The following is a 26,891-nucleotide window of genomic DNA, read 5'->3' on the forward strand; positions in this document are numbered from 1 at the left end:
AACAGAGTAGTCCTATAGTTTTAAGTCTATTAGAGCAGCAGTCCCCAACCCCCAGGCCACAGACTGGTACCAGTCGTTTGGTACCGGGCTGCGAGAGTTGATACTCGGATATTAAATCTATGGTTTTCATGGTTTTTATCATTAACTCGGTTTCCCTGGGTCTTTTCCCGTGTTGTAGTTGTGTGTCTTATTTTGAAAGAAATATTTGTTCGTTACCACAGCGACCAGAGAGCATTAAGGGGCAGAGAGGAGGATGTTACTCTCAATGTTGTTGGTGCATTTCAGGAGGACGCTGCTAATAAAGTTACACAATTACAAAGTGAATTTTGCATTTACTATTATATATATATTCACAAAATACCACAGTTTTTGTCTTGGTCGTATCATTTTATTTTGTTGTATTTATCCGCGACACCTTAAAGGCCGGTCCATGAAAATATTGTCTGACACTAAACCGGTCCGTGGCCCAAAAAAGGTTGGAGACCGCTGTATTAGAGGGTCAATTATTGTACTGCAATTAATGTAATATTTATACTAAACTAAACAAGTTCATGATTTTCTTCAGGACTGCCAGTGACAGTGATCTGATAGACCTTACCTCCACTAATTCAAATCTCACAACTGGACCTCAGCACTGTGTTTGTGCTGTTGCCCCCTTTTGGAGCATTTTAATGGACTTATCTGATAACAGTGTCACTTTCTCTGTAGCACAGTCCAGCATGTTCTTGCTTCCATTTTTGTGAGTAAAATTTGAGCGTTTCATTGGTATATTAGCACAAATTAGGCATAACAAATGCTAACTAAGTTTGCTAGCGTTAGCTGATAACTAGCACTTGTTAGCCGATAACTAGGCCTGCTGACTTCTGGCAAAAAAAAATTTAATCAAATTAAATTAAATTTTTTTTAAAATAAATAAAAGACTGGCCAACTTGTCACTGTGGTGACCTCTTTTATTTACAGTTTTTGGAGTACATAAAATTTTTGTGTTAGCGCTAACAGATTCTGATGAACAGAGACCACAGAGATGCACAATAAATGTTGAGTTATCCTGGAATTACTTAAGTAGATGCAAACCTCAGTTTGATATTTGAAATCAGTGAATAAATAAAATGAATACATCAAATTGTATCTATTTGGCCGCCCCTCCCTGAGCCTGGTTTTCCTGTTAAAATTGAGTTTTTTCTTCCCACTGTTGTCAAAGTGCTTGCTCATAGGGGGTCATATGATTGTTGGGTTTTTCTCTGTATGTATTATTGTAGGATCTACCTTACAAAATACAGTGCCTTGACTGTTGTTGTGATTTGGTGCTGAATAAATAAAATTGAATTGAATTGAATTTGCTGCACTGTGCTTTGCTATGCTGAGTAAGATGAACACATGGAAATGCTACCAGTCTCTATCTCTACATACATTTTAAAATAGAAGCGTCAGTGCCGCCCTGTCATACTGACTGAGTTTTACCTTCAAAGAAGCACAGGTCAGAGCTGGAGTCGGGTCATTTTCCATTCAGATTATCTCAAAATGCTTCACTGCAAACCTCAACTAATTTCCTGTCACACATATTCCCTGTCAGCTATCTGAGTGAAGATGGAAATGGCGAATGACAGTCTGGGCATGATATGATGTACAGCAAAAACTGAGGGGAGTGTTTCTGCAAACCGAAACAATAATAGTTTGAGAAGGAAGTGTAAGTGCACATTTTATCTTAATGTAATGAAGTCAGAGATAAATTCTTACTGAAATGATCAGAAATGCTCTCACTGACAGACCATTGTTTTCTCCCACAGCATCCCATCTCACAGTACAATTTTCACTTATAGTAAATGCATACTTGTGAGTTGAGCCACTCCTCCTGCTCCTACCTGCGTATGCAAATGTTAAAATAGTTTTTCCCCAAAACAGGATTGTTTGTTCACAGTGTCCAATGTTGCTTCAGCCAGACACCTTTTCTTATCTCTAAGACACCAATAAATAGCTTTGACAAAACTACTTGCTTGACTCTCTGCAGATGAAATTACCCCAAACAATCTCCTGCCGAGTGGACTTAAGTGATATAAATGTGGTGTTGCACCAGTAATAATTGGGAAGATAATCCAGTCTTACAGAAATATCATTTCAAGGAAGACCTAGCTTTGTGATTCAAGGAAGGAAGGTTCAAGGAAGCTTCATGATTAAAACTGGAGAGAATTTGATAAGTAAAGTTTTATACAGTACAGTAAAAAGGTATTTGTCGCCATTCTTTCTTGTTTTTTATTTTTTGCATTTTTGCCACACTGAAATGTTTCAGATCATCAAATAAATTTTAACCTTTTAACGCCGAGTGTATCATATTTGATACGTGGGTTTTTGTGAGTTTTTAGAACTTCTACATCAGTGGGATTTTTCTTTCTCCTCTGAAAAACTGAAATAAGTTGAAGAATAAATATTTAATGAATACATTGCAAAAATCAATCAATAAAAAAACCAATCAATCCCTGATGCAGCAAATATGGTACAAATTAAAAGTTGTAAATGCAAATTAATATTTCATTTATTTTCTAATGTCATCACTAAATGTTCACTAAACTCCATTTTTTTAATTTAATGGTTCAGGTTTAAATAGTTTAAGATTAGGGTAAGATAATTCGAGTAAAAGCAAAATGCAGTGTTTAAACGGTGATTTTAATTATTACAGGGAAAAAAACTATCCAAAAGTAACTGTCTGTGTCCAGTCCCCCTAAAGACTGGATCTATGGGGTAAACACCTTTGTACTGGTTTTTTTTGCACCCTTGCCAGCAAGAACAGTGTTCAAGAATTAGCATCTACTTCTTGCTCAAGGATACTTTGCTCGCAGCCTGGAGCAAACTGGGATTGAACCACCAACCTTCAGGTTAGCAGGTGACCTGCTCTACCAGCTGAGTTACAGCCGCCCCGCTATATTGAGTCATACGGAGGTGGGTGTGCTGGTGTGTTTCAGATCATTGTCCTGTTACATATACTAAGCAAGCTTGAGATTCAGGGCATAAATTGATGGCTAAATATTCAGGCTACCACGGTGTTTGCTGGTAAAATGTTCCTTTTATGAAATTCAGTCCTGTGACACCTGACTTTCACCCAAACCTTCAAAAAAAGTTCCACTTTTGTCTTGTCATCTTTTTTAAAATCTCTATGAATAAATCATGAACTGAGGCCGCAGTTATTTTATTTGCATTCTTTAGCAGATGAGCTGTTGGTGAGTTGTGGATTCAAATTTGATGCTAACTCTGGACTCAGGAGAAAATGCGTCCTAATGTAGCAAAGGACTTGTATGTAGATTTGCTAGATTTTAAAGAAAATCTAAATGATAGACACAGAGTATAAATGACGAATAAGCTAATCACTTAAATGCTAAGATAACACAAGTGAATTTGAAGACAACCTGCTGCAGTATTTTCACCATACAAAAATTAACCTGAAATTGATCAGGGGGAACAGTTAGAAGTGACTGATAACAATCAGTCATTATATTATATAATAAAAATCATATGACAGCTACAAAAGTCTTCAGACAAAATGGCTTGTTTAGTAATGATGTAATTTCCCATTTAACATCAGTAAGTCTGTTATATACTATAAAAGAAATAATACCACCACCATCACAATTTTAAAACCTCAACAAACTAAAAAATTAACTACTTCTTTTATACCACTGCTTAGTAGAGTCAGCAGCCATCAGTTATGTAACCAAACAGGCCCAAACAGCGTGAGGCAGAAAGAGGAAGTTACCCCATAACACTGAAATGTATACCCTGGAAGACGTGTGATTGGTTGAATTATTAAGAGATCTTAATCTGAGTTACATTTATTTTGCCTGCACTCACAGCTGTTAAGTACAGTACAAACACAGGGCTTTTTCTCTGTACACATCGACACACTGAAGCTGACACAGCTAAAACATAGTCCAGTATTAGAGACACACACATACACATACACCCCCCGCCCCTTTGTGTTAGCTTTAATTTTATATGTGTGTGTGTGTGTGTGTGTGTGTGTGTTCCCTTACTTGGAAGTATTGTCACTGTGAGGTAGGGTCAATATATAAAGCTACATCATTTCTCTGGAAATCTATTTAGGTTTTCCCAAATACAAACCTCACGTCACGTCATGTGAAATCTACCAGCAGTTAAAGTAGTATATAAAACTGTATAAGCTTAAGAGCAACTGATTGATTTGCCTTTGATTTCAGTTCCAAACAGGCTGCTTCTGTATTTATGCACATCTAATCTGTATTCATGCGGTGTATATGAAGCCATACAGAGGGTTTATTCTAGTGTGTGTGCGTGTGTGTGTGTGTGTGTGTGTGTGTGTGTGTGTGTATGTGCTATACAGTAGCATAATAAATAGCCTTGTATGAAATAATGATGAGATGGGGTGTAAAACAGTGACTGCGGGGAAAAATAGGTCTGAATGATGCATCAACCTTCAGCTAAAAATGTGCAAATGAATTCAGTGGGCATTCATCGAATATGAGACTGTCAGATCAGAGGAGACTGCCTGTGTGTGTGTGTGTGTGTGTCCAGGTATTTCTCACATTATGGCAACAAAGCAAGTACCTAAATATTAAGATGAAGACATATTTGAGTGGTGCTGGATTTGGACTGCATAATGTCAGAACAAGTATGGTCTAATCCTGACATCAAAAGGCCTCGTTGAAGATGAGAATGAGAATAGGTGTCATGTATGATTTTGTCTTCTGTCATACTAGACAAAAAGTGGGAACGCATCTGGCAAACTTCACAAAGTTTAGGCAGAAGAACAAGTGAGATGTTTTTGGTCTTGCACAAAGGTTCTGTCACTTTTGTGAGACCACAGAGCTGTTGCAGGTGTTCCAAAGGTTAACTGTGAAACACAGGGCGTCACACAAGAAAGAAAACTATAATACAGTGCTGTGTGTTTATTTTCCCATCCTGCAAGTGGCTAGCTAGCACCTCCTTCCCTGACTGTCCAGCAATGGGTAGTCTATCATTTTGAGAAAAAAAATAACAGCTCTACGTTTGACAGGAAAAAAAAAAAAAAAGAAAAAAAGACAGCAGCATAAATTAAAGTAAACTTAAGAAAGCGTGTATATACATAATACAGGGGAAAGACAATATCTGGTCTGATTGTGCTCCATTATAACACAACTAGCTTTCTTTTGTAGTCGGTTAGTGTGAATATGACTGAGAAAGGCTAGAGTTGCACCAATGACACGCTGTGCTGTCCTCACCACCTGTTGCAAGTCTGTTTCTGTTCTCTCCAGAAGGTCAGAAGGCTCTCTACTCTTGACCAACAGAGCTGATCAGCAGAGGGAAAACCTAGTAAACTACACAAAAGCGCTTGTGTGAATGGGTGAACGAGACAAGTTGTATAAAGTACTTTGAGTGCTCAGAGTAAAAAAGTGCTATTTAAGAACCAATACATTCAATAAACTATTTATACAGTGTATCCTTTTGTATTTTTTTTTGTGTGTAGGAAAATTGCACATTTAGTATATTTTCTGTCATGTCTAGCTGAGGAACTTGGATCTATATCTGTTTCTACAGTGGGGCAAAAAAGTATTTAGTCAGCCACCGATTGTGCAAGTTCCCCCACTTAAAATGATGACAGAGGTCAGTAATTTGCACCAGAGGTACACTTCAACTGTGAGAGACAGAATGTGAAAAAAAAATCCATGAATCCACATGGTAGGATTTGTAAAGAATTTATTCGTAAATTAGGGTGGAAAATAAGTATTTGGTCACCTCAAACAAGGAAAATCTCTGGCTCCCACAGACCTGTAACGTCTTCTGTAAGAAGCTTTTCTGTCCCCCACTCGTTACCTGTATGAATGGCACCTGTTTGAACTGATCATCTGTATAAAAGACACCTGTCCACAGCCTCAAACAGTCAGACTCCAAACTCCGCCATGGCCAAGACCAAAGAGCTTTCGAAGGACACCAGGAAAAGTATTGTAGACCTGCACCAGACTGGGAAGAGTGAATCTACAATAGGCAAGCAGCTTGGTGTGAAAAAATCAACTGTGGGAGCAATCATCAGAAAATGGAAGACATACAAGACCACTGATAATCTCCCTCGATCTGGGGCTCCACGCAAGATCTCATCCCGTGGGGTCAAAATGATCATGAGAACGGTGAGCAAAGATCCCAGAACCACACGGGGGGACCTGGTGAATGACCTGCAGAGAGCTGGGACCAAAGTAACAAAGGTCACCATCAGTAACACACTACAACGGCAGGGAATCAAATCCCGCAGTGCCAGACGTGTTCCGCTGCTGAAGCCAGTGCATGTCCAGGCCCGTCTGAAGTTTGCCAGAGAGCACATGGATGATACAGCAGAGGATTGGGAGAATGTCATGTGGTCAGATGAAACCAAAGTAGAACTTTGTGGTATAAACTCAACTCGTCGTGTTTGGAGGAAGAAGAATACTGAGTTGCATCCCAAGAACACCATACCTACTGTGAAGCATGGGGGTGGAAACATCATGCTATGGGGCTGTTTTTCTGCCAAGGGGACAGGACGACTGATCCGTGTTAAGGACAGAATGAATGGGGCCATGTATCGTGAGATTTTGAGCCAAAACCTCCTTCCATCAGTGAGAACTTTGAAGATGAAACGAGGCTGGGTCTTCCAACATGACAATGATCCAAAACACACCGCCCGGGCAACAAAGGAGTGGCTCCGTAAGAAGTATTTGAAAGTCCTGGAGTGGCCTAGCCAGGCTCCAGACCTCAACCCCATAGAAAATCTGTGGCGGGAGTTGAAAGTCCGTGTTGCTCGGCGACAGCCCCAAAACATCACTGCTCTCGAGAAGATCTGCATGGAGGAATGGGCCAAAATACCAGCTACTGTGTGTGCAAACCTGGTAAAGACCTATAGTAAACGTTTGACCTCTGTTATTGCCAACAAAGGTTATGTTACAAAGTATTGAGTTGTATTTTTGTTATTGACCAAATACTTATTTTCCACCCTGATTTACCAATAAATTCTTTACAAATCCTACCATGTGGATTCATGGATTTTTTTGTCACATTCTGTCTCTCACAGTTGAAGTGTACCTCTGGTGCAAATTACTGACCTCTGTCATCATTTTAGGTGGGGGAACTTGCACAATCGGTGGCTGACTAAATACTTTTTTGCCCCACTGTACCCTTCTTGTTACTCTACTAAATAAAATATAATTGGAGTGTTTCCTGGTTGAGTATAGTTATTTCTCTGAGTCTCTACTGGGTCTTTGCCAACCCCACAGTAACAACAGAGCAGGAAGTTGGTGTTACTGGCCAAGAAACAGTCAGGCATGAAAAAAAACCCAAGTTTTTTAATCATGAAAAAAATTAAGGAGACAGAATATAGAACTTTACCTTCAAGAATCTATTTTGTCCAAATCTATTTTGACCAAAGACAGATATAAAAAGACCTTTGTTCTTTTTATATCTGTCTTTTTATATCTATCAAAATAGATTCGATTGCAATTGTATTTCATAATAACAGCTGTAATCGGTTAATTGTTGAAATGTTGCAGACCAAAGCAGTGCCAAGTAATCATTTTGCAAAATTCTAGGTTAGCCGACTCTTTTTGAAAGGGAAATTAGTTATACTCAACCTTTCTTCATATTTATTTATTGGTTTTTAAGGAAAAACTAACCTCAGGCTGTCTTGCTAATAAGAATGAATTCAAGCCAAACTTACAATTTGCCATTACAATCAGTTTTGAGTACCACTAGTTATTCCTTTTCATTTCTTCTCAGTTTATTTGGACAAGATAATTGCTTACTTTTTCTTGTCTACTGTAATGGAATTATAGTGATACACCAATTTTGTGGAATATAAAAAGAAACAAACACAAATTGAGTTTAACTAAATAATGGTTAAGTTCTCAATAAAAATCAAATCATTTATTTGACTTGCATTAACAACCATTACATTTTCATTTCATTTTCTGTGATCAGAGGCTGTGTGTACCTCATTCAAAGATTCAAACATCTGACTCTGATGGGTTTACAGTACACAAATATGAATCATGCTTACTGCCGTAGTTGGTCATTCTGAAAAGTCTGCTATACATATTTTATTATTCATTGGTATTTCTGGTGATTAATGAAATGCTTTATTTAAACACATGTACAGTTCTGCATATGCTGCACTGCCTCTGTTTGTTGTGCCACAGCATTACGACTCACCCCATACAGTATGCTGATAATAATATTTTAAAGTTTTTTTGTTTTTTTCAACATTGACTACACAGTCTAACACATATTTTACATATGAATCTAAAATTGCTCTATGTATGTGGATATGGTTCAACTATTTACGTCCATTATCCAATCAAACACCACCTGAGATTGGTCTCGCAATCTGGAATCAATACTGTCGGTCCAATCCGAAGTAAAGTCTGGGTTCAGGCTGAGGCCAATGTCTATCAGTTTCTGCAGGAAGTGATTAGTGCGTTGCAGAAAGATGCAACGAAAAGACATAAAAAACACAAAAACAGAAACAAGTGCCCAGTAGATGGGAGCACTGTGCAAACATCTGACTGATGCCATAAGCTCATCTGGAAGTTCCGAATCAAAGTATTTTCCAATAGATGTTACAGCTGGAAGTGTTTTTCCAACAGCAGGAGTTCCCTAGCTGCCATTAGAAAGAATGCATAGCAGTATCTGAATGTACTTACTCCAATAGAAAAAGTGAACCATAGCTCAGGTTATGACCAATTATTCAGATTTTCAAGTTCTGTTTATTATTAAATTTTTATTTATTTTAACTCTTAGTTTCCTTAATGTTTATCTTTTCATCTTTGTATATTTCCTGGGTCTTTTTAGTCCTAAGTTCCTAAATTCAGCTTTTAGAATTTAGAATTTCTTTCCTTCAGTGTTTCTTGGGCCAGCCTTTTGTGTCAGCTCCCTCATGTTAAATTCATTCATGTGATTGCTTTTGCCCTTTATTGCCCTTATTTTTGTAGTTACTTGTATTTAGGTCTTCTTCTTACCAAGTCAAGTCAAGTCAAGTCAAGTTGGCTTTATTGTCACTTCAACCATATACAGTTAGTACACAGTGAAGCGAAACAACGTTCCTCCAGGACCAAGGTGCTACATAAATTTACAACATAAATTAACAGAAAACACTAAACTAGCTAACTAAGAGGCCTAGTTAGCTGGCTAGCAGAGACAAGACAGACTGACCTAACATAAATTACAACATAAATTAACAAAAACTAACTATCTAACTATCTAAGGAAGACTGTTTTTTTTTTGTTAACAGACAGCAGACAACAAAGTGTACATGCAAATGTGCAAACAAGAGCAACATAGTGACAATGTGACAAAAAACACAACGTAACATAATAATAAGGTTTTGCGATGATGAGTTGAAGTAGTGGAGGAACAGTAAACATTCCTTAGTGTAGCAGCAAAAATTAGGAAGTAAAGAAGTTAGTGCAAAAAGACCAGTAATAATATTGTGCATTTACAGGTTGGTGTGTACGATAGTTTGGTGGTGTAGGTCAGTGTGTTTGCGCTTGTGTTGATTAGACAGTCCAGTCTCAATGTTTTGAGGTAGTTGAGTTAAGCTGAGTGATAATGTTTGTGTGTGTGTGTGTGTGTGTGTGTGTGTGTGTGTGTGTGTGTGTGTGTGTTTATCAGTCCAGTTCCTTTTTGCTGAGGAGACGGGTGGCTTGTGGAAAAAAGCTGGATGTGTGTGCCCGAATGCTTCGGTACCTTTTTCCAGATGGCAGGAGTGTGAAGAGTGTGTGAGAGGGGTGTGTCCGATCAGCCACAATACATAAAAAAACAACACATTAGCAATATCGCACTGTGTTCTTTTCTATGCAACAGTTGCCTTAATAAACTCTTTTTTTTTTCTGATTTCCTTCCTCTTTTGCATTGTCTCTTTCCCACTAGAAAGCTGTAACACATATAGCACTGGCTGTTTTCATTCAGGAGTGCATGGCTGTGCCATGAATCTATAATGTAATCCCCCAACATGAAGGGACACACATCATTCATATGCAATAGTACACTGCAATTTTAACCCAAAATATGTTGGAAAGTTCATGCATGGCAATCTTAACACTGTATGAGGCAGAGTGAGTCATGGAGAGAGAGAGAGTGCGGTCTTTTGTTTGTGCACATATTTGTGTGTGTCTTGACATGCATTAGCATGTGTGTTGCAGCACAGGCATGTGTGTGTGTTTGCAGTTCTGTCCTTGCATCTACTCTTATAGGTGTGTGAGTGTGTATGTATATGTGTGTGTGTTGACTGGCTCAGTTCATGTGCACATCGTGTGTGTATACAGTCTATGTATGTGTGGAGTTTTATAGAGAGGAACTGTGTGTGGGGGAGGAGAATGTGGAAGTGAATTATGCCTTTTTCAGAGGGGAGGGGTGCATATATGTATGTGTGTATTTGGGGGGATGGGCAACTCAAACACTGTATGTTCGCTAAGTATGTGTGGGCTGGTCTGTGCTGTGTGTGTTTGTGTGATGTGAGAGTATCAGGGATGTATAAAAATAAGAAAATGTATTTTATGATACCTGCTTGTGTGTGCAGTATGTTCGTGAGTGTTCTGGTATGAGCATAGACATGTTTCCTAAGAGTGTGTGTATTTGGACTGCACACAAATGCTTATATGTGGCTGTGGCATAATTATTCCATATAGGGTATAATTATGTGGGGTTCTGCACATACTTTTTGTGTGAGCAGTTTTTTTTATATTTGATGTGCATGTGTGACCATCTGTTTAAGTTCACTGTGTGTGAATCTGCAAGATGAATATATTGTGTGTGTGTATTTTAGCGTAGGGGGAGAGCTTTTCTTTGTTTATGTGCAACTGTGTACACATGTGTAATTGCAGATACTGGCTATATGTTTTGTCATTAAATATCATGAAAACATGAAAGGAATCATTCCTCTTTCGTTTATATTGAATGGTCTCTTTCTTTCACTCTAAAACACACAGCCTGCTTCCTTGTTTCTTTTACAATATCCCTACCCTATGATTATCTTGTTTCATCTCCATGATTTACATGACTTTTGAATTTGACACTATTTATACTTTGCCCAAACCTAAATTAAGGGCTACACTATCAATTATCTGATTTAAAATGAGCACAGGAGACTATAAAAATAAGTCTTGTTTATATCCATACACAAACAAATTTAAATGCATTACTTTTCTACCACCACATCTGAAATTAGAGACAACATTGCAGTTTTTCCATTTGCTGTTTTTAAATGAAAGTAAATGATTTTCACAGAGAGACAGACCATCACACTTTCTCACATCAACATCTATAATATGGTAAATTTAGAATAACCACATAATAAACTTGCCCTTTGATGGACTGGAGACCTTTCTGGGAGGAGGGGGACCCCAACCCCAATGCAACCCCTGATGCCCCCCCCCCCCCCCCCCCCCCCTCCCTGCCTACCAAAGTTCACATTCATTTATTTGTTTTCCCGTCTACAACTAAACCTAACACTGTCCCAGAGTATACCTCCCAGACTGAAAATTAGTGTCATTATTTCTGCTTTTGAAGTCCTCCCCACCCCATTATTTTCTCTGTGGCAGCGTTTTGGGACTTCAATCCACCTTTTAGGAATGCTGTTTGGGACATCTGTAGACAAAACAGCAAACAAAAACTGTCACACCATACTGACCTGATAACAGACTGAAAAATGACGGCTGGGCTGAACTGTATTCTGATCTGTAATAAAGTAGATGCTGCATCAACAAAAAGAGTTTTAACCCAGTATCTGAACCTTTCCATCGATTTTCTGACAGTTTCATAGAATGTGCTATGATGCTGATCAAAAACAAAAAAATGAGCTAAAGGACAAACAGACTCTGGCTCAGCTTCTCCAGACAGGTCCACCCACTGCTTTCCTTTCTTGTTTCTTTACATTCTTGTTTCTACAAGTGCATATTCTGGTGCATATTCATCGTGTGTAGTCAAAATTTGACATTGCACAGCTTGTACTTTTGAAGAGAAAACCTTTGTCTGTTGAAGTGACATCAGTTTCCATTTACGTAAAGGCATTCTGACAGAGGAATAAAGAGAGATGGTGTACTCTGCCAACACCAGTTAGACTGCATTGCTCAAACTGAAAAATTAAAAATTAAGTGCAGTTATCACAGGCCCTTTAAACTCTGGTGGAAACATTACTTGAATGTCAGGAGAATGTATTTTAAAGGTTCCACATACCACCTTAGTTCGATAGATTGATCTGCTGCCAGTTCAGGCTTTATTTCTGAACTAGCTCTCAGAAACTCTTTGGAGATCCAAGGAGAAATATGGACCACCAGATTGATGATCATGGCTCCACTGCTACCAGAGCCAGCTCAGACAAGAGAAATGAAAGTAAAATTTAGCTTACTTGTGTAGCATCAAAAGAAATGTGAAAGACGGTATCAGGCCTGGCTGGCCTAACCTGTTTTTTTGTACAGTGAACCTGTAGCCTGAAAATTTGCATTAGGCTACATTCTGCTATAGGTTCACTGTAGCTACCACCAGTGTAACCACCGAATTCAGAAGAGAATGCAGAAGTGTAATTAAATTTACCAGTCAGTCACTGATAGGGTGACCAGGTGTCCTACTTTATGAAACATTGCACAGCATTTCCATCTTTTCTGCCCCTGTCAGACATCTCTAAAGACTGCCTTTTATCCAGTGGCTGTGAAGAGAGCAGGAAGGGCTGCCATTATGGGCCAAGTCACACTATGCATATTTCAGCAGACACGATGGAAACTACCACAAAGAAAGGGAACTGCAGCTACAACAAAGACTGGAAATATTCTTATCACATGGGTGAAGCTGGTAGAAGGCAATTCTCAGTTTTTGCTTAGCTTTCAGGTGTATTGTATTTACTCAGAAAAGGAGTGTGGAAAGTTGAATAAAAATATTAGTATTATTAATTATAATAATATTAATATTAATAAATAAAAGTCCTGTACATGCTAAACATTGGTAACCTGTGTAGTTTTGTGTACTTGTTTTTCATACATAACAACATTTCAGTATACCTCAGCAGACTGAGTCATTAAGCATGTACAATTCTGGAGTGTTCTGGAACAGGTTCATTTCATAGAAAGTGGGAAACAACAATATTCCTGCCTTGTTGTCTCTGGCAAACCTATGTCCTGGTAAGACTAAACTATAATGATTAGCCAAAGTTTAACAGATAAGCCAACAAGCTGTTCAAGGTGATGACAGTCAAAATTAATACATAGACAACAGCTAACTGTACAGCACTGGCTGGACCTTATAACACTCTCCCCCCCTCTAGATGGAGCACGTGCTGCCATAAGCTCCATCTTTTTTTGCTAAGGTAGCTGCAAACGCCTCATACAGTCAGTTACCACCAAAATAAAGTCACTCTCTGGGGAATAGTATATTCTTTTAAATCATTCATCATTATTTTAGTCAGCGTGTTAATTCTACGAAAAGCCTGAAAAAGGTAATATTTGTATTGTCATCGCTAAGCTCTTATTTTTTTCTCCTGACAGAACCCGGGCTTTGTGAGGTGAAACGTACTTCCGGCTTCGTTGTGGCTAACTCTCGCTAACTTGACAGAAAAGCTCTTTGTATGACTGGTCCGCGAGGCACCGCAGCACTGAGCACACGCGCAGCGGCGGCATCAGCAGCAGCAGCAGCATCAGCAGTGGAGGAAAATTCAAACAGAGTCCCAAGCAGGGACAGACAGGGTCCACGACGTCCCCTGTCCGAACCATACACAGGGCTAACGGACGCACTAGAGGAAACGGTGCTTTTTAAAAGCACTACTTCATTTTAACGTTTGTTTTTAACGTGAGAAGTACGTGAACAGGGAACTTTGCTCCCCAGAGCAGCAGTTTCTTGGGCAGGAAAGCCGGTGTGTGGAGAACAGCGTCAGCCTAAAACTTCGCTGCCTCTCACAGCTTGGTTTAAGAATTATTTCACCAGTTAGTTTTGTCTTTGAAAAAGTTGTTTTTTTAGAGTAAGCTCAGGTTTTTGTTAAATCTCTTTAATTTTGAAATTACAAAAGCAAGGAAAGAAACTCGGAAGAGAAGTGGATGTATTTCCAGCCATGGATGTAACAGTTTACCCGCCTCCTCCTCAGTCTCTAGCCGCGCCAGACCACAATAGATTGGGACAGATTTCCTACCCTGACCCGGCCTTTGGGACCAACAAGGTAAGTGGGGGAAAGAAAGCAAACTACCGCACATAGGCTTCTTCTGTTAGCAGATAAAATACACTTTTGTGTTGTCTTATTCTGACTTATTAGTCCCACTCAGCTGTCTCCCCTCTCCGTGTTCATGTTCCGCGCCCTGCCAATTAAGGGGTAATTAATTGGCTTGTTAGGCTCCAGTTAATTATCGTAGTTACTGAAGGTAACTACATTTGAGTGCTTCTTTTTATATTTTTCACTCACTAGAGGGTGCAGAGCCTGTAATTTTATTCCGGCTTTGTCGTCTGTGATGTGATGACACCTATAATTAAAAAGACGCCCACTGGTAATAGAAAGGCCATCGGGTTTAAATATGCTGCATATTTGAAGTCCAAACAGAAGATGTATGTTTGGAATGAAAGAGATGGCAAGCATGAGGGAGGAAAACAGGAAACCAGGATCTCTTTTTGTAGTATGCTTACAGAGGTGATCTTGTGTAGAATTTGCAGTACTCGTTTCTGATTCTATCTTGGTCAAGGTGAATGGAGTTTGGGAAGCAAAGGTCAGGGTTAGATTTATAGTAGAAACCTGGACCTGATAGGGATCCAGGATGGGTGGATGTGGATGCTTAGCTTATAGGTAGATTGCAGTTAAGGACAATCCATCCCCATCCAGTGTATGGGGATGTTTGTCAGAGTAAATTGTCTTGGTTCAATCAAATCATGCCCATTTGACAGTGAAAAATTGCCTAATTATTTAATTAGGTTTAGCTAATGACTGCATCCAGGTGAATTGACTGCTACTATTAACCTCGATTATCCTCTGTCTCAAATAGACTGGTTCATTTTGTAGTTTGGTACTTTTAAATAGAAGTAAAAAAAAATAGTAATAATGAGTTCATTACAAGAAAATACTGACTTTAATGAACTATTAATCAATAAATCATTCTAAGTCAATTGTGCACCTGTAGTTAAGGTGTGTTGAACCCTTTCTCTCTATTTTCTTTTATACTTCAATTTGTTTTATTGACATACCATGCAAACAACAGCAACTGGAAGTTCAAATTAAATACTCATGTCATATGAAATTCTCCTAACAAACCCGTGCAGTAGTTTTCATGATCGGATGAAGGCCTTTTAACATCAAAATATCCATCAGGTCACTGACAAAGCATGTAGGATTAGTGTAAGGGTTGGATTTCATTCTAGCCACAAGCTAAACATGCAAATGTTCAGAAACTAGAAGAACTAAGTTTCCAAAGCAGGTTATATACATTCAAGTTTGCATTTCATTTTTTTTCCTGTAGAAACTTTTCAGCTAGTGCTGGAAAAAAGGTTGGAGGTTAACCTAACCCAGACTCTACTCGTAATCCTAGATTGGTCGCTAGTAACCTACTTCAGAGGGTAAAATGTAATGCGCACTGGGGGAACCAACAAAGGCAGGCCTGTAGCCTGATGTCATAACTTTTGACTCCACCTTTTCTTTGTTTCCACTGATGAGTTTAACTGAACTCTTTCTCATACGGTTGGGTCTGTCCCATTGCGTCTTTGCCCGACAGTTCAGACCTGATTATTTCCGAAGCTCTGGAACCCCAAAAATGCCACCGTCAGGATAGTTCCTTCATTGTTGGCCACATGAACAACTGGAGACCATCTAATGAAACAGTCACACCAGCTACGGTGCTGTTGAGCTCGCTGACAAGACAGATGTTAGAAAATATTATATATCAGAGAATGACACTTCAAATGGAGAGAACTTACTTACAAATCACAAATTATGGGATGGGGCTGTAAAGTGGAAGTTGATTAAAATCAGTGAGAACCCATATTTCCTTTGGTGAAGCCCATTTTGAGTTCAAGACTTCTTGAGTTGCTTGAAGTGGTTAACCAATGATAGACATATTTAAATTAGTATGCTCATTGTTAAGTTCTTGTTCAATAATAAAATATGCTGATATACGTGTATATGTGCTGGAATAAGAAATATGCTCGGCTGATGGAGTCTGTGTATGCCACCGCTCTGTTTGGATTATGAAGCAGTTTGGTAAAAGTGGGGAGACTATTTCTTGACTCTGACATGACTGTGCTGTGTGATCTCTGATGGTGCATAAATGTAATTTTTCTTTGAATAAAGTACAAAAATAGCAGATTTGGAGAACTTCTAAACTATATGCAGTTTGTAGGTCATGGAGCAGAAGTGATGACAAAGCTGTTGTGACCTCTGACCTTAATCTGTGGTTATTGGGCGTAAGCAGCACATATGTTAGTTATTCCCCCATTTTTTTTTTTTTGATTTATTTATTTGTTACCGTAATGACCAAACTCACTGTGGTGTATACTGGGCTGTGTTTTTAAGCTCATAATCACATCAAGTGTGGAAAGGCCCCATATAGCACTGCGCCATGTTGTTGCTAGTGTGTATTTGTTTCAGAAAGAGGGAAGGAGAGATAGAAGATAAGAGCTCGGAGGATGTGGAGAGAGAGCAAGCCTGTGTGGTTGGGGGTAGGGATTGGAAAGAGAAAGAGAGAGAGAGTTGTTGGGGGTAGGGATGTTGTTGATGAGAGAGAGAGAGAGAATGCGAGTGAGGGAGAGGGAGACGCACACACACACACACACACACACACACACACACACACAGAGGAGGTAGAGTGTGTGTAGTGGGGGTGGGGCCACCAAGGTTTGTACTATATTTTTTTTTTCCTCTGTGTCTTGATTCACGGCCCTGTCGGCCTGATAGAAGAGATCATATTACTGCATAGAGAGGCAGAGAAAAACTGAAGAAAAGGGAGAGAGGCCAAAAGTAGGAGAGTTGATTAAACATTAATTCAGTTCTTTTAAAGACGTACTTGAGCTTCTTGGTTGGCTCTGAATCTGAAATGAGTGACTGTTTTCAGGAATTCAACCTCAAATACAGAGCAGTTTTACTTTTCTAAAGTGGCAAAATAAGTCTGATTGCACCCTTTGCTCTTACACCAAAGGGTGTAATGCAGGCCATTTACCATTTACACCCTTAAAATACACTGCATTGAATAGCTTCACGGTGAGGCCCATGCTACTTTTAGCTTGTGAGTCTCTCTGTGTTACTGTCTGTGTCTGTTTGTATATCTTTGGCAGAATGTGGTCTTAGAATCCTCACTTCATCAACAAATGGATTAAACAAGCTAAATTATCCATCAATCCAAAATAATCCATTCTGATTAGAGCTCTGCATTAAGGCTGCTTTATAGCCAATTCATAACAACCTATTTCTCAAGGTTGAGTATGACAGCTACTGATAATGTAGGGTGTTTAATAAAAAGAAAAATGTTGGTGCAAAAATAATGAGTAGCTTGGTTGTGTGGAGAAATGTAATAAAAAAACAAAAATAAATATAAAGAGATAGTTTACAGCCGAGCCTTCTGGCATGCAATTGGCTGCAAATAAAAACCTTGAAGAATTGCAAGTAAACTGTGCAGCATGTCTGAATACAGTCAGAATTTTACAGATGTGTTGCTACATGTTAATGGGTGTAAAGTTCAATAAGAGGTTGTTGTCACATAGGGTTGGGTGATTGGACGAATATATCGATAGTTTTTACAAGGGCGATTTATTTCTTTATTTACCAGTGAGTAAGTTTGCTAATAATGATGGAGCTAATAGATGCAGTCGAACAGAAAAAAATAGCACTGTTTTAACAGCACCCTCTTTCATCTGCGAGCAAATGCACCCTCCTCAGAGTGCGCCCAAATGCTTGTTGTTGGAGCTGCAGAAGCTGGTGATAGCCTAGCATACTCAGGTGGATGGTGGACACGTACATGCTCATGCAAGTTAGTCGTGTTTGAGTATTTTGCTGGCAAAGTACTCAAACAATTTGTACATCTGCACAAGTGGCATGCCGCTTTGGTCACATCCTTAGGTATACCTCTTTCATCTGGTTTAAAGCCAAAGAAATCCCAAATTGGTGACTATATATATATATATATATATATATATATATATATATATATATATATATATATATATATATATATATATACATATATATATATATATATATGATAACATTGCCCTGCCCATCAAAAAGTCTGCGCATGCGCAAATGCCCATCGGTGATTGTTGGACTGACGATTGCCGGTTGGAAAATTTTTATACATCGCCCAACTCTGTTGTCACATGATTCTTCCACCTCTGTCCAACATTGCTTGTGCTTTTAATATAGAGCTGGGCGATATAAGATTTTTTCATATCACGGTATGTTTTTTCATTTCAGGCGATAATGATATATATCACGATATAAGCCAAATAACTATATTTGTAAGATTTAAATGTGCCTTTGCTCACAAGTAAAATGTGAAATAATCAGCAGCTTGTTTTTATTTAAATATTTATTTCCCATAATAAGTTCAACAGGGTAGATGTACTTAAGGAACATGAGACTTTTTCAGATAAATAAAGGCAAATATTGCAAACTACATAAAAGGCAGCCGCTAAAGTGTTTAAGTTTCAAAATAGAACAAACAAAACAGACTAAATTGTCAATTCCACTTAGAAACAAAATATTAATTCTAAAAATAAATCTTAGTTTGTTTTACAGAAGAACAGACAAAATTGACTAACTTTTGTCAATATCAAATAAACTGAGAACTAAAAGGAAATTCTCAATCTCTCCTTGTTGTATAGCTTAGCTTTTCAAACAGTTTTAACAGTTACTTTAGTCTGCCAAAACCCGAATGACGAATTAGCGTTTTCAGTCATTGAGCATGCACCGGTTTATTGTATTTTCAGACTTGCTTTCAGCACAATTTACAGTGCGCGCTACTCTGTTTTTTTGTCAGACTTGAAATAGCCGAAATACCTTCACACTACGGAACTTCTGTGGCTCTTCTGTTCGACAATCTCTCCGGCATTGGAACCATCATCTGTTTTCTCTTCGGTAACCTTCGGTCACACTCTCGTTTGATTTTTCTCTAGTCAGCACACTCATTTCCTCCATTACCCGGGCGGCACGGCGGCTGGCTGCTTCCCAAACAAATACACATGTGCGGCTTGGCACTTGTGCTGTACGTAACAAGTCACGTGACGCTGTGGCTGTGATTGGTTCGGCTCTGCGCTAGTTAATTTGGATTGGTTGTAGGGGTGGGCGACATAAACGATATACGATAGAAACGATATAAATTTAGCCAACGACAGAGATTTTGACTCTATCGTGATAGCGCATGTTGATGATGTCATCAAGCTGTGCCTGTTTTGGTCGAAAGCATCGCAGCGGCTAAAACCATTCTCATCTGCAAATTATGGCGGGCGACAGTCATAGCAAAGAGATCTCGTCTCTCACTCTTGAAATATGGGGAAAGCCAAAAACTGCGCTTCCTCCACTTCCGTAACATTGATTCATTAATGTTGAATTCTCTCGCAGCTGCTCTATTCCCATGTTGTTGCAGTATATTAATAACTAACCTCGTATTGTGGATGAATAATCTCAGTTGTTCTCCTAGCTGAAGTTTGGCCCGTGTATAGCATCCTGCTATACGATTGCATTTGTCCCTGACCACCAGAATTCCTCACATTAACTTTTATCGAGTGGAAAAAAAGTTGGCGTTTATCCTCCAGCTTCACTGTGCTAATGTTATGCTAACATAGCTGTATTGCTAGCAATCACGTAGCACAACATTATATACCAGGTAGTCCAACTTCAGTAACCCTGCAAACGTCACTGCTGTTTAGTTTTCTGTCTTCATTTATGTTGGAAGTGGTAGCAGAGCTGTACGTTTTAATTAGTTTCAAAAATCTCTCAGTCAGAACATGGTATGAAATGTTTAGGTGTAAACTAGCGAGCTAACTTCCTGTTAACTTCTAACTCCGTTAAATTTAATAAATTCTGTTTTCATGGATGCATGGATATTAAACTTAATTGTTACACCCGATAAAGCAGCAACGCTGATGATTTTATTAAAGATGAAATAATTTAGACCGTTTTTAACGCTTAGTGTTCGTTTGACTTTGGGACCTGACAATCCATCAAGCAGTGCGGCTTACCAAAGTTGTACTAAAACATTTTTTAACAGATTTCTGCAGCCAAAATCAGTTCGAGGTCAGTAAGCACAACCAGAATTCATACATAAGGCACACTCTCAATTTTTGAGAAAATTAAAGGATTTTAAGTGTGCCTTACAGTGTGGAAAATGCGTTATACAGAAGAAAAGAATATATCGTGATATATATTGTTACTGCACATGCTTTAAATTATATCGCGATATGAATTTTAGTCCATATTGCCCAGCCCTAATTGGCTGTTCTTCTTCTTTTTTTTTTTTTAAGAGGACAGGAGAGATGAGGCCTAGAGCAGGGCGATATGGCCAAAAATATTTATCACGATATATATTTGAAAATTTGCGATAACGATATAACTGACGATATATTTGATGCGAGACAAAATACAACTCCACAACATTAATAGCGCAAAAAGACAACCTTCCATTTATTTTCACTTAAACAAGAAGCTGGTTTTTATGTACATTAAAGCTTTATAAAAATGTAACAGTGCAAATGCAAATTCCTTGCTGAAAGTTTAACCAAAAGGCATTTCCAGTAGAAATGGGCTGACATATCCTGAGCATAACCATGTATAATATCCACTGAAGTTAAAAAGAGGTGCTTTGCAACATTAAACTGCAGTGTGCAGTACGTATTTTTTGGACCATAAGGTGCACGGGATTATAAGGCACATTAAGCGAAACAAAGCAGTCAGATAAATCAAACTTTATTAAACTCATTCTTCTTGCTTCCTCCACTTCTGTACCATTGATTCATTAATGTTGAATTCTCTGGCAGCTGCTCTATTCCCATGTTGTTGCAGTATACTAATGACTAACCTCGTATTGTGGATGGATTATCTCAGTTGTTCTCCTGACTGAAGTTTGGTCCGTTTACAGCATCCTGCCATGCGATTGCGTTTGTCTCTAACTATCAGGAACTTTAACGTTAACTTTTATAAGTGGAAAAGTGTTAGTGTTCGTCCTCCAGCTTCACTGTTTATGTTATGCTAACATAGCTGTGTCGCTAGCGATCACGTAGCACATCATTATATACCAGCTAGCCCAACTTCAGTAACCCTACAAACATCACTGCTGTTTAGTTTCCTGTCTTCATTCATGTTGGAAGTGATAGCAGAGCTGTACGTTTGAATTTTTTCAGAAATCTCTCAGTCAGAACATGCAATATCATGCTTAGGTAACTAGCGAAACTAGCGAGCTAACTTCCGCTAGCTTCCTGCTAACTTCTAACTCCGTTAAATGTAATACATTTTGTTTTCATGGATGCCTGGAAGTTAAACTTTATAGTTACACCTGGTAAAGCAGCAATGCTGATCGTTTTATTAAAGATGAAAGAATTTAGACAGTTTTGAACTCTCAGTGATGCTGCAGTGTTGTTTGACCTGAAGAATACGGAGTTTAGGACCCAGATTACTCCCAGATTTAAGAGCATCTTAGTCCGACAAATACGACAATAACAACGGCCGCTTGCATGTTCTGCAAAAAAATGTGCTTTGTCGTGTATCTGACGGACAAACACCAAACCAGTTCCACATCACTGAAGTTGCACCATTTTTACAAACCAATTCTGGTTCATCTGTTTCACTCAACAAGCGGCCATGTGCATATGAAAACAAAGGCACTGCGCATGCGCGTTTTACTCCCATTCTATCGCGATGTTTCATTTCCCTATCGTTGCCTAACATTATACCGGTATTACCGTGAACGGTATAATATGGCCCAGCCCTAATGAGGCCTATCGCAATAGTTTAACTTTTCTATTGAGAAAAAGTTATTTCGCAATACATATCGTTATCATTCTATCGCCCAGCTCTATTTTAATATACAACACTCTATTTCATCTGCATATACACTGTTCTCCACTTTACTTGGGCATTTGTCCATTGGTAAATTGATTGCCATTTGCAATTAATTTAGTAATAAACAATTCCCCTCTGTCTCATTTTAAAAGTTCAGTTGCTGTTGTCGTTGTGTTCCTGAATGTTTCATCTGCCTCTCGGAGGGCTTTCAGCTAGCAGTTCTTGTTCTACTCAGAGATCCTCTCAGTGAACAGGAGGGCAAATTTAAAGTGTTCATGTCCACAGGTCGCCAGTATCCTGTTGAGAGTTTGTTTTACAACTAGCTCTTCTCACAGAAATTCTCCCTGTATGCTAATGGAAGTGTTATCACAGAAGGCCAGATGCCTGAAGACTTGATATGTAAGGTAACATCTTCTAGCTTCTGAAACTGTGCTTGTTTATGGCTAAAAGCAGGGCTCGCAAAATGTCAAAATCCCTGTTAGCCCTTCGGGCAGGCACTATTCAGTTTTTGGTAGCCCAAAATAAATTTAAGTAGCCCGAATAAAAAAAAAAAAAAAAAAAAAAAAAAGGACAATTTTTTCATTAATGTTTTGTTTCCTTGTTATACTTTAATGTATAATATTGTAAAGGAAACAAAACATCAATCTAAAAAATTTTCAAACACAAATTACAACAAATTACAATCATCAACTCAAATATTTGGTTCTAATTGAACAGAAATTTCTATGAACTTGCAAGAACTGTGTAGAACATGAATCAGTGTTCAGTAAGAGGCAAGTGGAACCAAGATCTAGGACATTTGCTTTTTGAAGTTTGCAAAGACTGCTAAATCTTGCCAGTGGTAGTTCACTCTACAACATAGTACGCTGTTCTAAACAGCTTTTTCAGGACTTCTTGTTGTACTTGGTTTATTTTTAGTATGTTTTTTGCAATTGGTGTTTGTTCTGGGAAAGATACTGCAGACTGAGCAATAATGCATTTCTTGCATTTCTCATGGGTTCTGATGGGGTCTTTCTTAAAATGACTGGTCCCAGTAACAAAGGCGCTTGTCGACTCAGAAATCGAGGGAAACTCACAACACACCCGGCAGAACATTATGTTATTTAGCTCGTCATATTCCAGCCACATAAATTCTTTTGTCCATGAAACCAAAAAAGCTGCGCTTTCCTTTTGCCTCATAGTCTGATTTGTCATGACTTTTCCGTTTTGTGGTAGGCTTTTCTTTGGCTGCCCCTTCTTCACCCTGACCTGTCTTGTTTGGCTCTGCAGAACTAAAATACCTGCGTAAATCCATCTGCTTTTACACACATACTTACATAACGATCAGCAATTCTCTGCGCAATCAACCTCTCTCACATGTTCAAGCTTGCTGCAGGAGATTTCACTTGTCATGTTTGATAGTTGATAAGACGATGCCAGAGGAATTGTTGCGCAATTAATCTGTGACTTACCAATCAGTGCTGCCGCTCTCTATACACAGTTCGCGCGATCGCAAAGTCAAAGCAAAAAACAAGTGCAAATTCAAACGCGATTTCAATAGTTCAATAGTTTCAACGAATCAACACCCCCGAGTCATTCTAACTACCAGAAATCTCGAAGCACAGGCCGAGGGGGCGGTGTGGCAGCAATTTTTCACACCAGCCTATTAATTAACAAAAGACCAAGACAGACTTTTAATTCATTTGAAAGCCTGATGCTTAGCCTCGTCCACCCCAGCTGTGAAACTCAGAAACCAGTCTTACTTGTTACCATCTATCGTCCACCTGGGCCTTACACAGAGTTTCTGTCTGATTTCTCAGACTTTTTATCTTATTTAGTTCTCAGCTCAGATAAAATAATTATTGTGGGTGATTTTAACATCCATGTAGATGCTAAAAATGACAGCCTCAACATGGCATTTAATCTGTTATTAGACTCAATTGGTTTCTCTCAAAATGTAAAAGAACCCACCCACCACTTTAATCACACTCTAGATCTTGTTTTAACATATGGTATAGAAACTGAACATTTAACAGTGTTTCCTGAAAACCCTCTCCTGTCTGATCATTTCCTGATAGCATTTACATTTACAATAATTGATTACACAGCGGTGGAGAGTAGACTTTATCAAAGTAGATGTCTTTCTGAAAGCGCTGTAACTAAGTTTAAGAATATAATCCACCTACTGTTATCATCTTCAATGCCCTGTACCAACACAGAGCAGAGCAGCTATCTGAACGCTACCCCAACAGAGGTCGATTATCTTGTTAATAATTTTACCTCCTCACTACGTACGACTCTGGATACTGTAGCTCCTGTGAAAACTAAGGTCTCAAATCAGAAGTACCTGACTCCGTGGTATAATTCTCAAACACGTACCCTAAAGCAGATGACTCGTAAGCTGGAGAGGAAATGGAATGTCACAAATTTAGAGGATCATCATTTAGCCTGGAGAAATAGTTTGCTGCCCTCCGCAAAGCCAGAACATCTTACTATTCATCACTGATTGAAGAAAATAAGAACAACCCCAGGTTTCTCTTCAGCACTGTAGCCAGGCTGACAAAAAGTCAGAGCTCTTTTGAGCCAACCATCCCTTTAACGTTAACTAGTAATGACTTCATGAACTTCTTCACAAATAAAATTTTTATCATTAGAGAAAAAATTACCAATAATCATCCCACAGATGTAATATTATCTACAGCTACTCTTAGTACCATTGATGTTAAGTTAGACTCTTTTTCTCCAATTGATCTTTCTGAGTTAACTTCAATAATTACTTCCTCCAAACCATCAACGTGTCTTTTAGACCCCATTCGTACAAAACTGCTCAAAGAAGTCCTGCCATTAATTAATTCTTCGATCTTAAATATGATCAACCTATCTCTAATGATCGGCTATGTACCACAGGCCTTCAAGCTGGCTGTAGTTAAACCTTTACTCAAAAAGCCATCTCTAGACCCAGCAGTCTTAGCTAATTATAGGCCAATCTCTAACCTTCCTTTCATATCAAAAATCCTTGAAAGAGTAGTTGTCAAACAGCTAACAGATCATCTGTAGAGGAATGGTTTATTTGAAGAGTTTCAGTCAGGTTTCAGAGCTCATCACAGCACAGAAACAGCTTTAGTGAAGGTTACAAATGATCTTCTTATGGCCTCTGACAGTGGACTCATCTCTGTGCTTGTCCTGCTAGACCTTAGTGCAGCGTTCGATACTGTTGACCATAATATCCTATTAGAGCGATTAGAGCACGCTGTAGGTATTACAGGTACTGCACTGCAGTGGTTTGTATCATATCTATCTAATAGACTCCAATTTGTACATATAAATGGAGAGTCCTCTTCACACACTGAGGTTAATTATGGAGTTCCACAGGGTTCAGTGCTAGGACCAATTCTGTTTACATTATACATGCTTCCCTTAGGCAGTATCATTTTAAGACATAGCATAAATTTTCACTGCTATGCAGATGACACCCAGCTCTATCTGTCCATGAAGCCAGATAACACACACAATTAGTTAAACTGCAGGAATGTCTTAAAGACGTAAAGACCTGGATGGCCGCTAACTTTCTGCTTCTTAATTCAGATAAAACTGAGGTTATTGTACTTGGCCCTGAAAATCTTAGAAATATGGTATCTAACCAGATTCATATCACCCTATTAGAGCACTTCGCTCTCGCTCTGCAGGCCTACTTGTTGTTCCTAGAGTATTTAAAAGTAGAATGGGAGGCAGAGCCTTCAGTTTTCAGGCCCCTCTTCTGTGGAACCAGCTTCCAGTTTGGATTCAGGAGACAGACACTATCTCTACTTTCAAGATCAGGCTTAAAACTTTCCTTTTTGCTAAAGCATATAGTTAGGGCTGGACCAGGTGACCCTGAATCCTCCCTTAGTTATGCTGCAATAGACGTAGGCTGCCGGAGATTCCCATGATGCATTGAGTTTTTCCTTTCCAGTCACCTTTCTCACTCACTATGTGTTAATAGTCTCTGCATTGAATCATATCTGTTATTATTAATCTCTGTCTCGCATCCACAGCATGTCTTTTATCCTGTCTTCCTTCTCTCACCCCAACCGGTCGCAGCAGATGAGCCTGGTTCTGCCGGAGGTTTCTTCCTGTTAAAAGGGAGTTTTTCCTTCCCGCTGTCGCCAAACTGCTTGCTCATAGGGGGTCATATGATTGTTGGGTTTTTCCTCTGTATCTATGAAGTGCCTTGAGGCAACTTTTGTTGTGATTTGGCGCTATATAAATAAAATTGAATTGAATTGAATGTAGATGTTCAGATGTAGTTTGTTTTGATTTATTTTCCCCCAAAAAGTACCTAACAAAAAAATCTGTGGGCAGATCTGCTTTTTAGATTTTGGTCTCCCTCTCCTCCCTGTACCTCTGTGCCGCTAGTGAGGCACTCCTTCTTTCTCACCCTCTGTTGGAGAGTTAGTAGGCACCCAAAGTTTATGCGTTGTGGTAGAAAAACAACAGACATGTTCTGGCACGCTCTGTGATTGATCAATAAACTTGTAAGTTTAACCAACATTGCATCAGGGCCAATGACTTATGTGCAGTTGCAGGTTATTTAGTTACACAATGTAGTGCTCATCCCCACATCCAGCTGTGAAAATATAGAAGTTATTGTCAATGTGTTATTTTTGTAAATCTTAGAATTCACTAAATGTTTCACACCCCCTGTCTTATTTGTAGGGCGTCATTTGTGTTGCACGTAACATTGATTGACATCAGCTGGACTGTGCTCTCGCTGCCAGATGGCATGGTGTATTTTTAATTGGAGCAACAATGTGTGCTTCATTCTTCTAGTTCATTTCTGGGTTTTGTACTTTTTGTTAACAAAGAAACAGAAGGTAAAGAGCATCAGGCTCGTCATCCCTGTGGCCAGCTGCTAGTTTTAATGAAAGTATATACAGAAGTGAGTTGTGCTGAACTGTGATTGGCT

At 38.8% G+C, this 26,891-nt stretch overlaps 1 protein-coding gene across 1 annotated transcript in view; it reads left to right on the forward strand.

The window, feature by feature from the left end:
* The first annotated feature begins 13,544 nt into the window (after positions 1–13,544).
* The window catches only part of LOC147309099 (thymocyte selection-associated high mobility group box protein TOX-like), a 63,438-nt gene continuing 50,091 nt past the window's right edge, over positions 13,545–26,891 (forward strand). Inside the window, exon 1 of the mRNA XM_086272506.1 lies at positions 13,545–14,161. Coding sequence (XP_086128632.1) covers positions 14,057–14,161 — 105 coding nt within the window. The 5' untranslated portion in view covers positions 13,545–14,056. The remainder of the gene's footprint in view (positions 14,162–26,891) is intronic.

The sequence above is a fragment of the Aulonocara sp. 'chitande type north' Nkhata Bay genome, linkage group LG18 (assembly GCF_057382095.1).
Source record: "Aulonocara sp. 'chitande type north' Nkhata Bay isolate Kocher_YH1m ecotype deep benthic linkage group LG18, A_spYH_male_GT1.1, whole genome shotgun sequence".
NCBI lineage: Eukaryota > Metazoa > Chordata > Actinopteri > Cichliformes > Cichlidae > Aulonocara > Aulonocara sp. 'chitande type north' Nkhata Bay.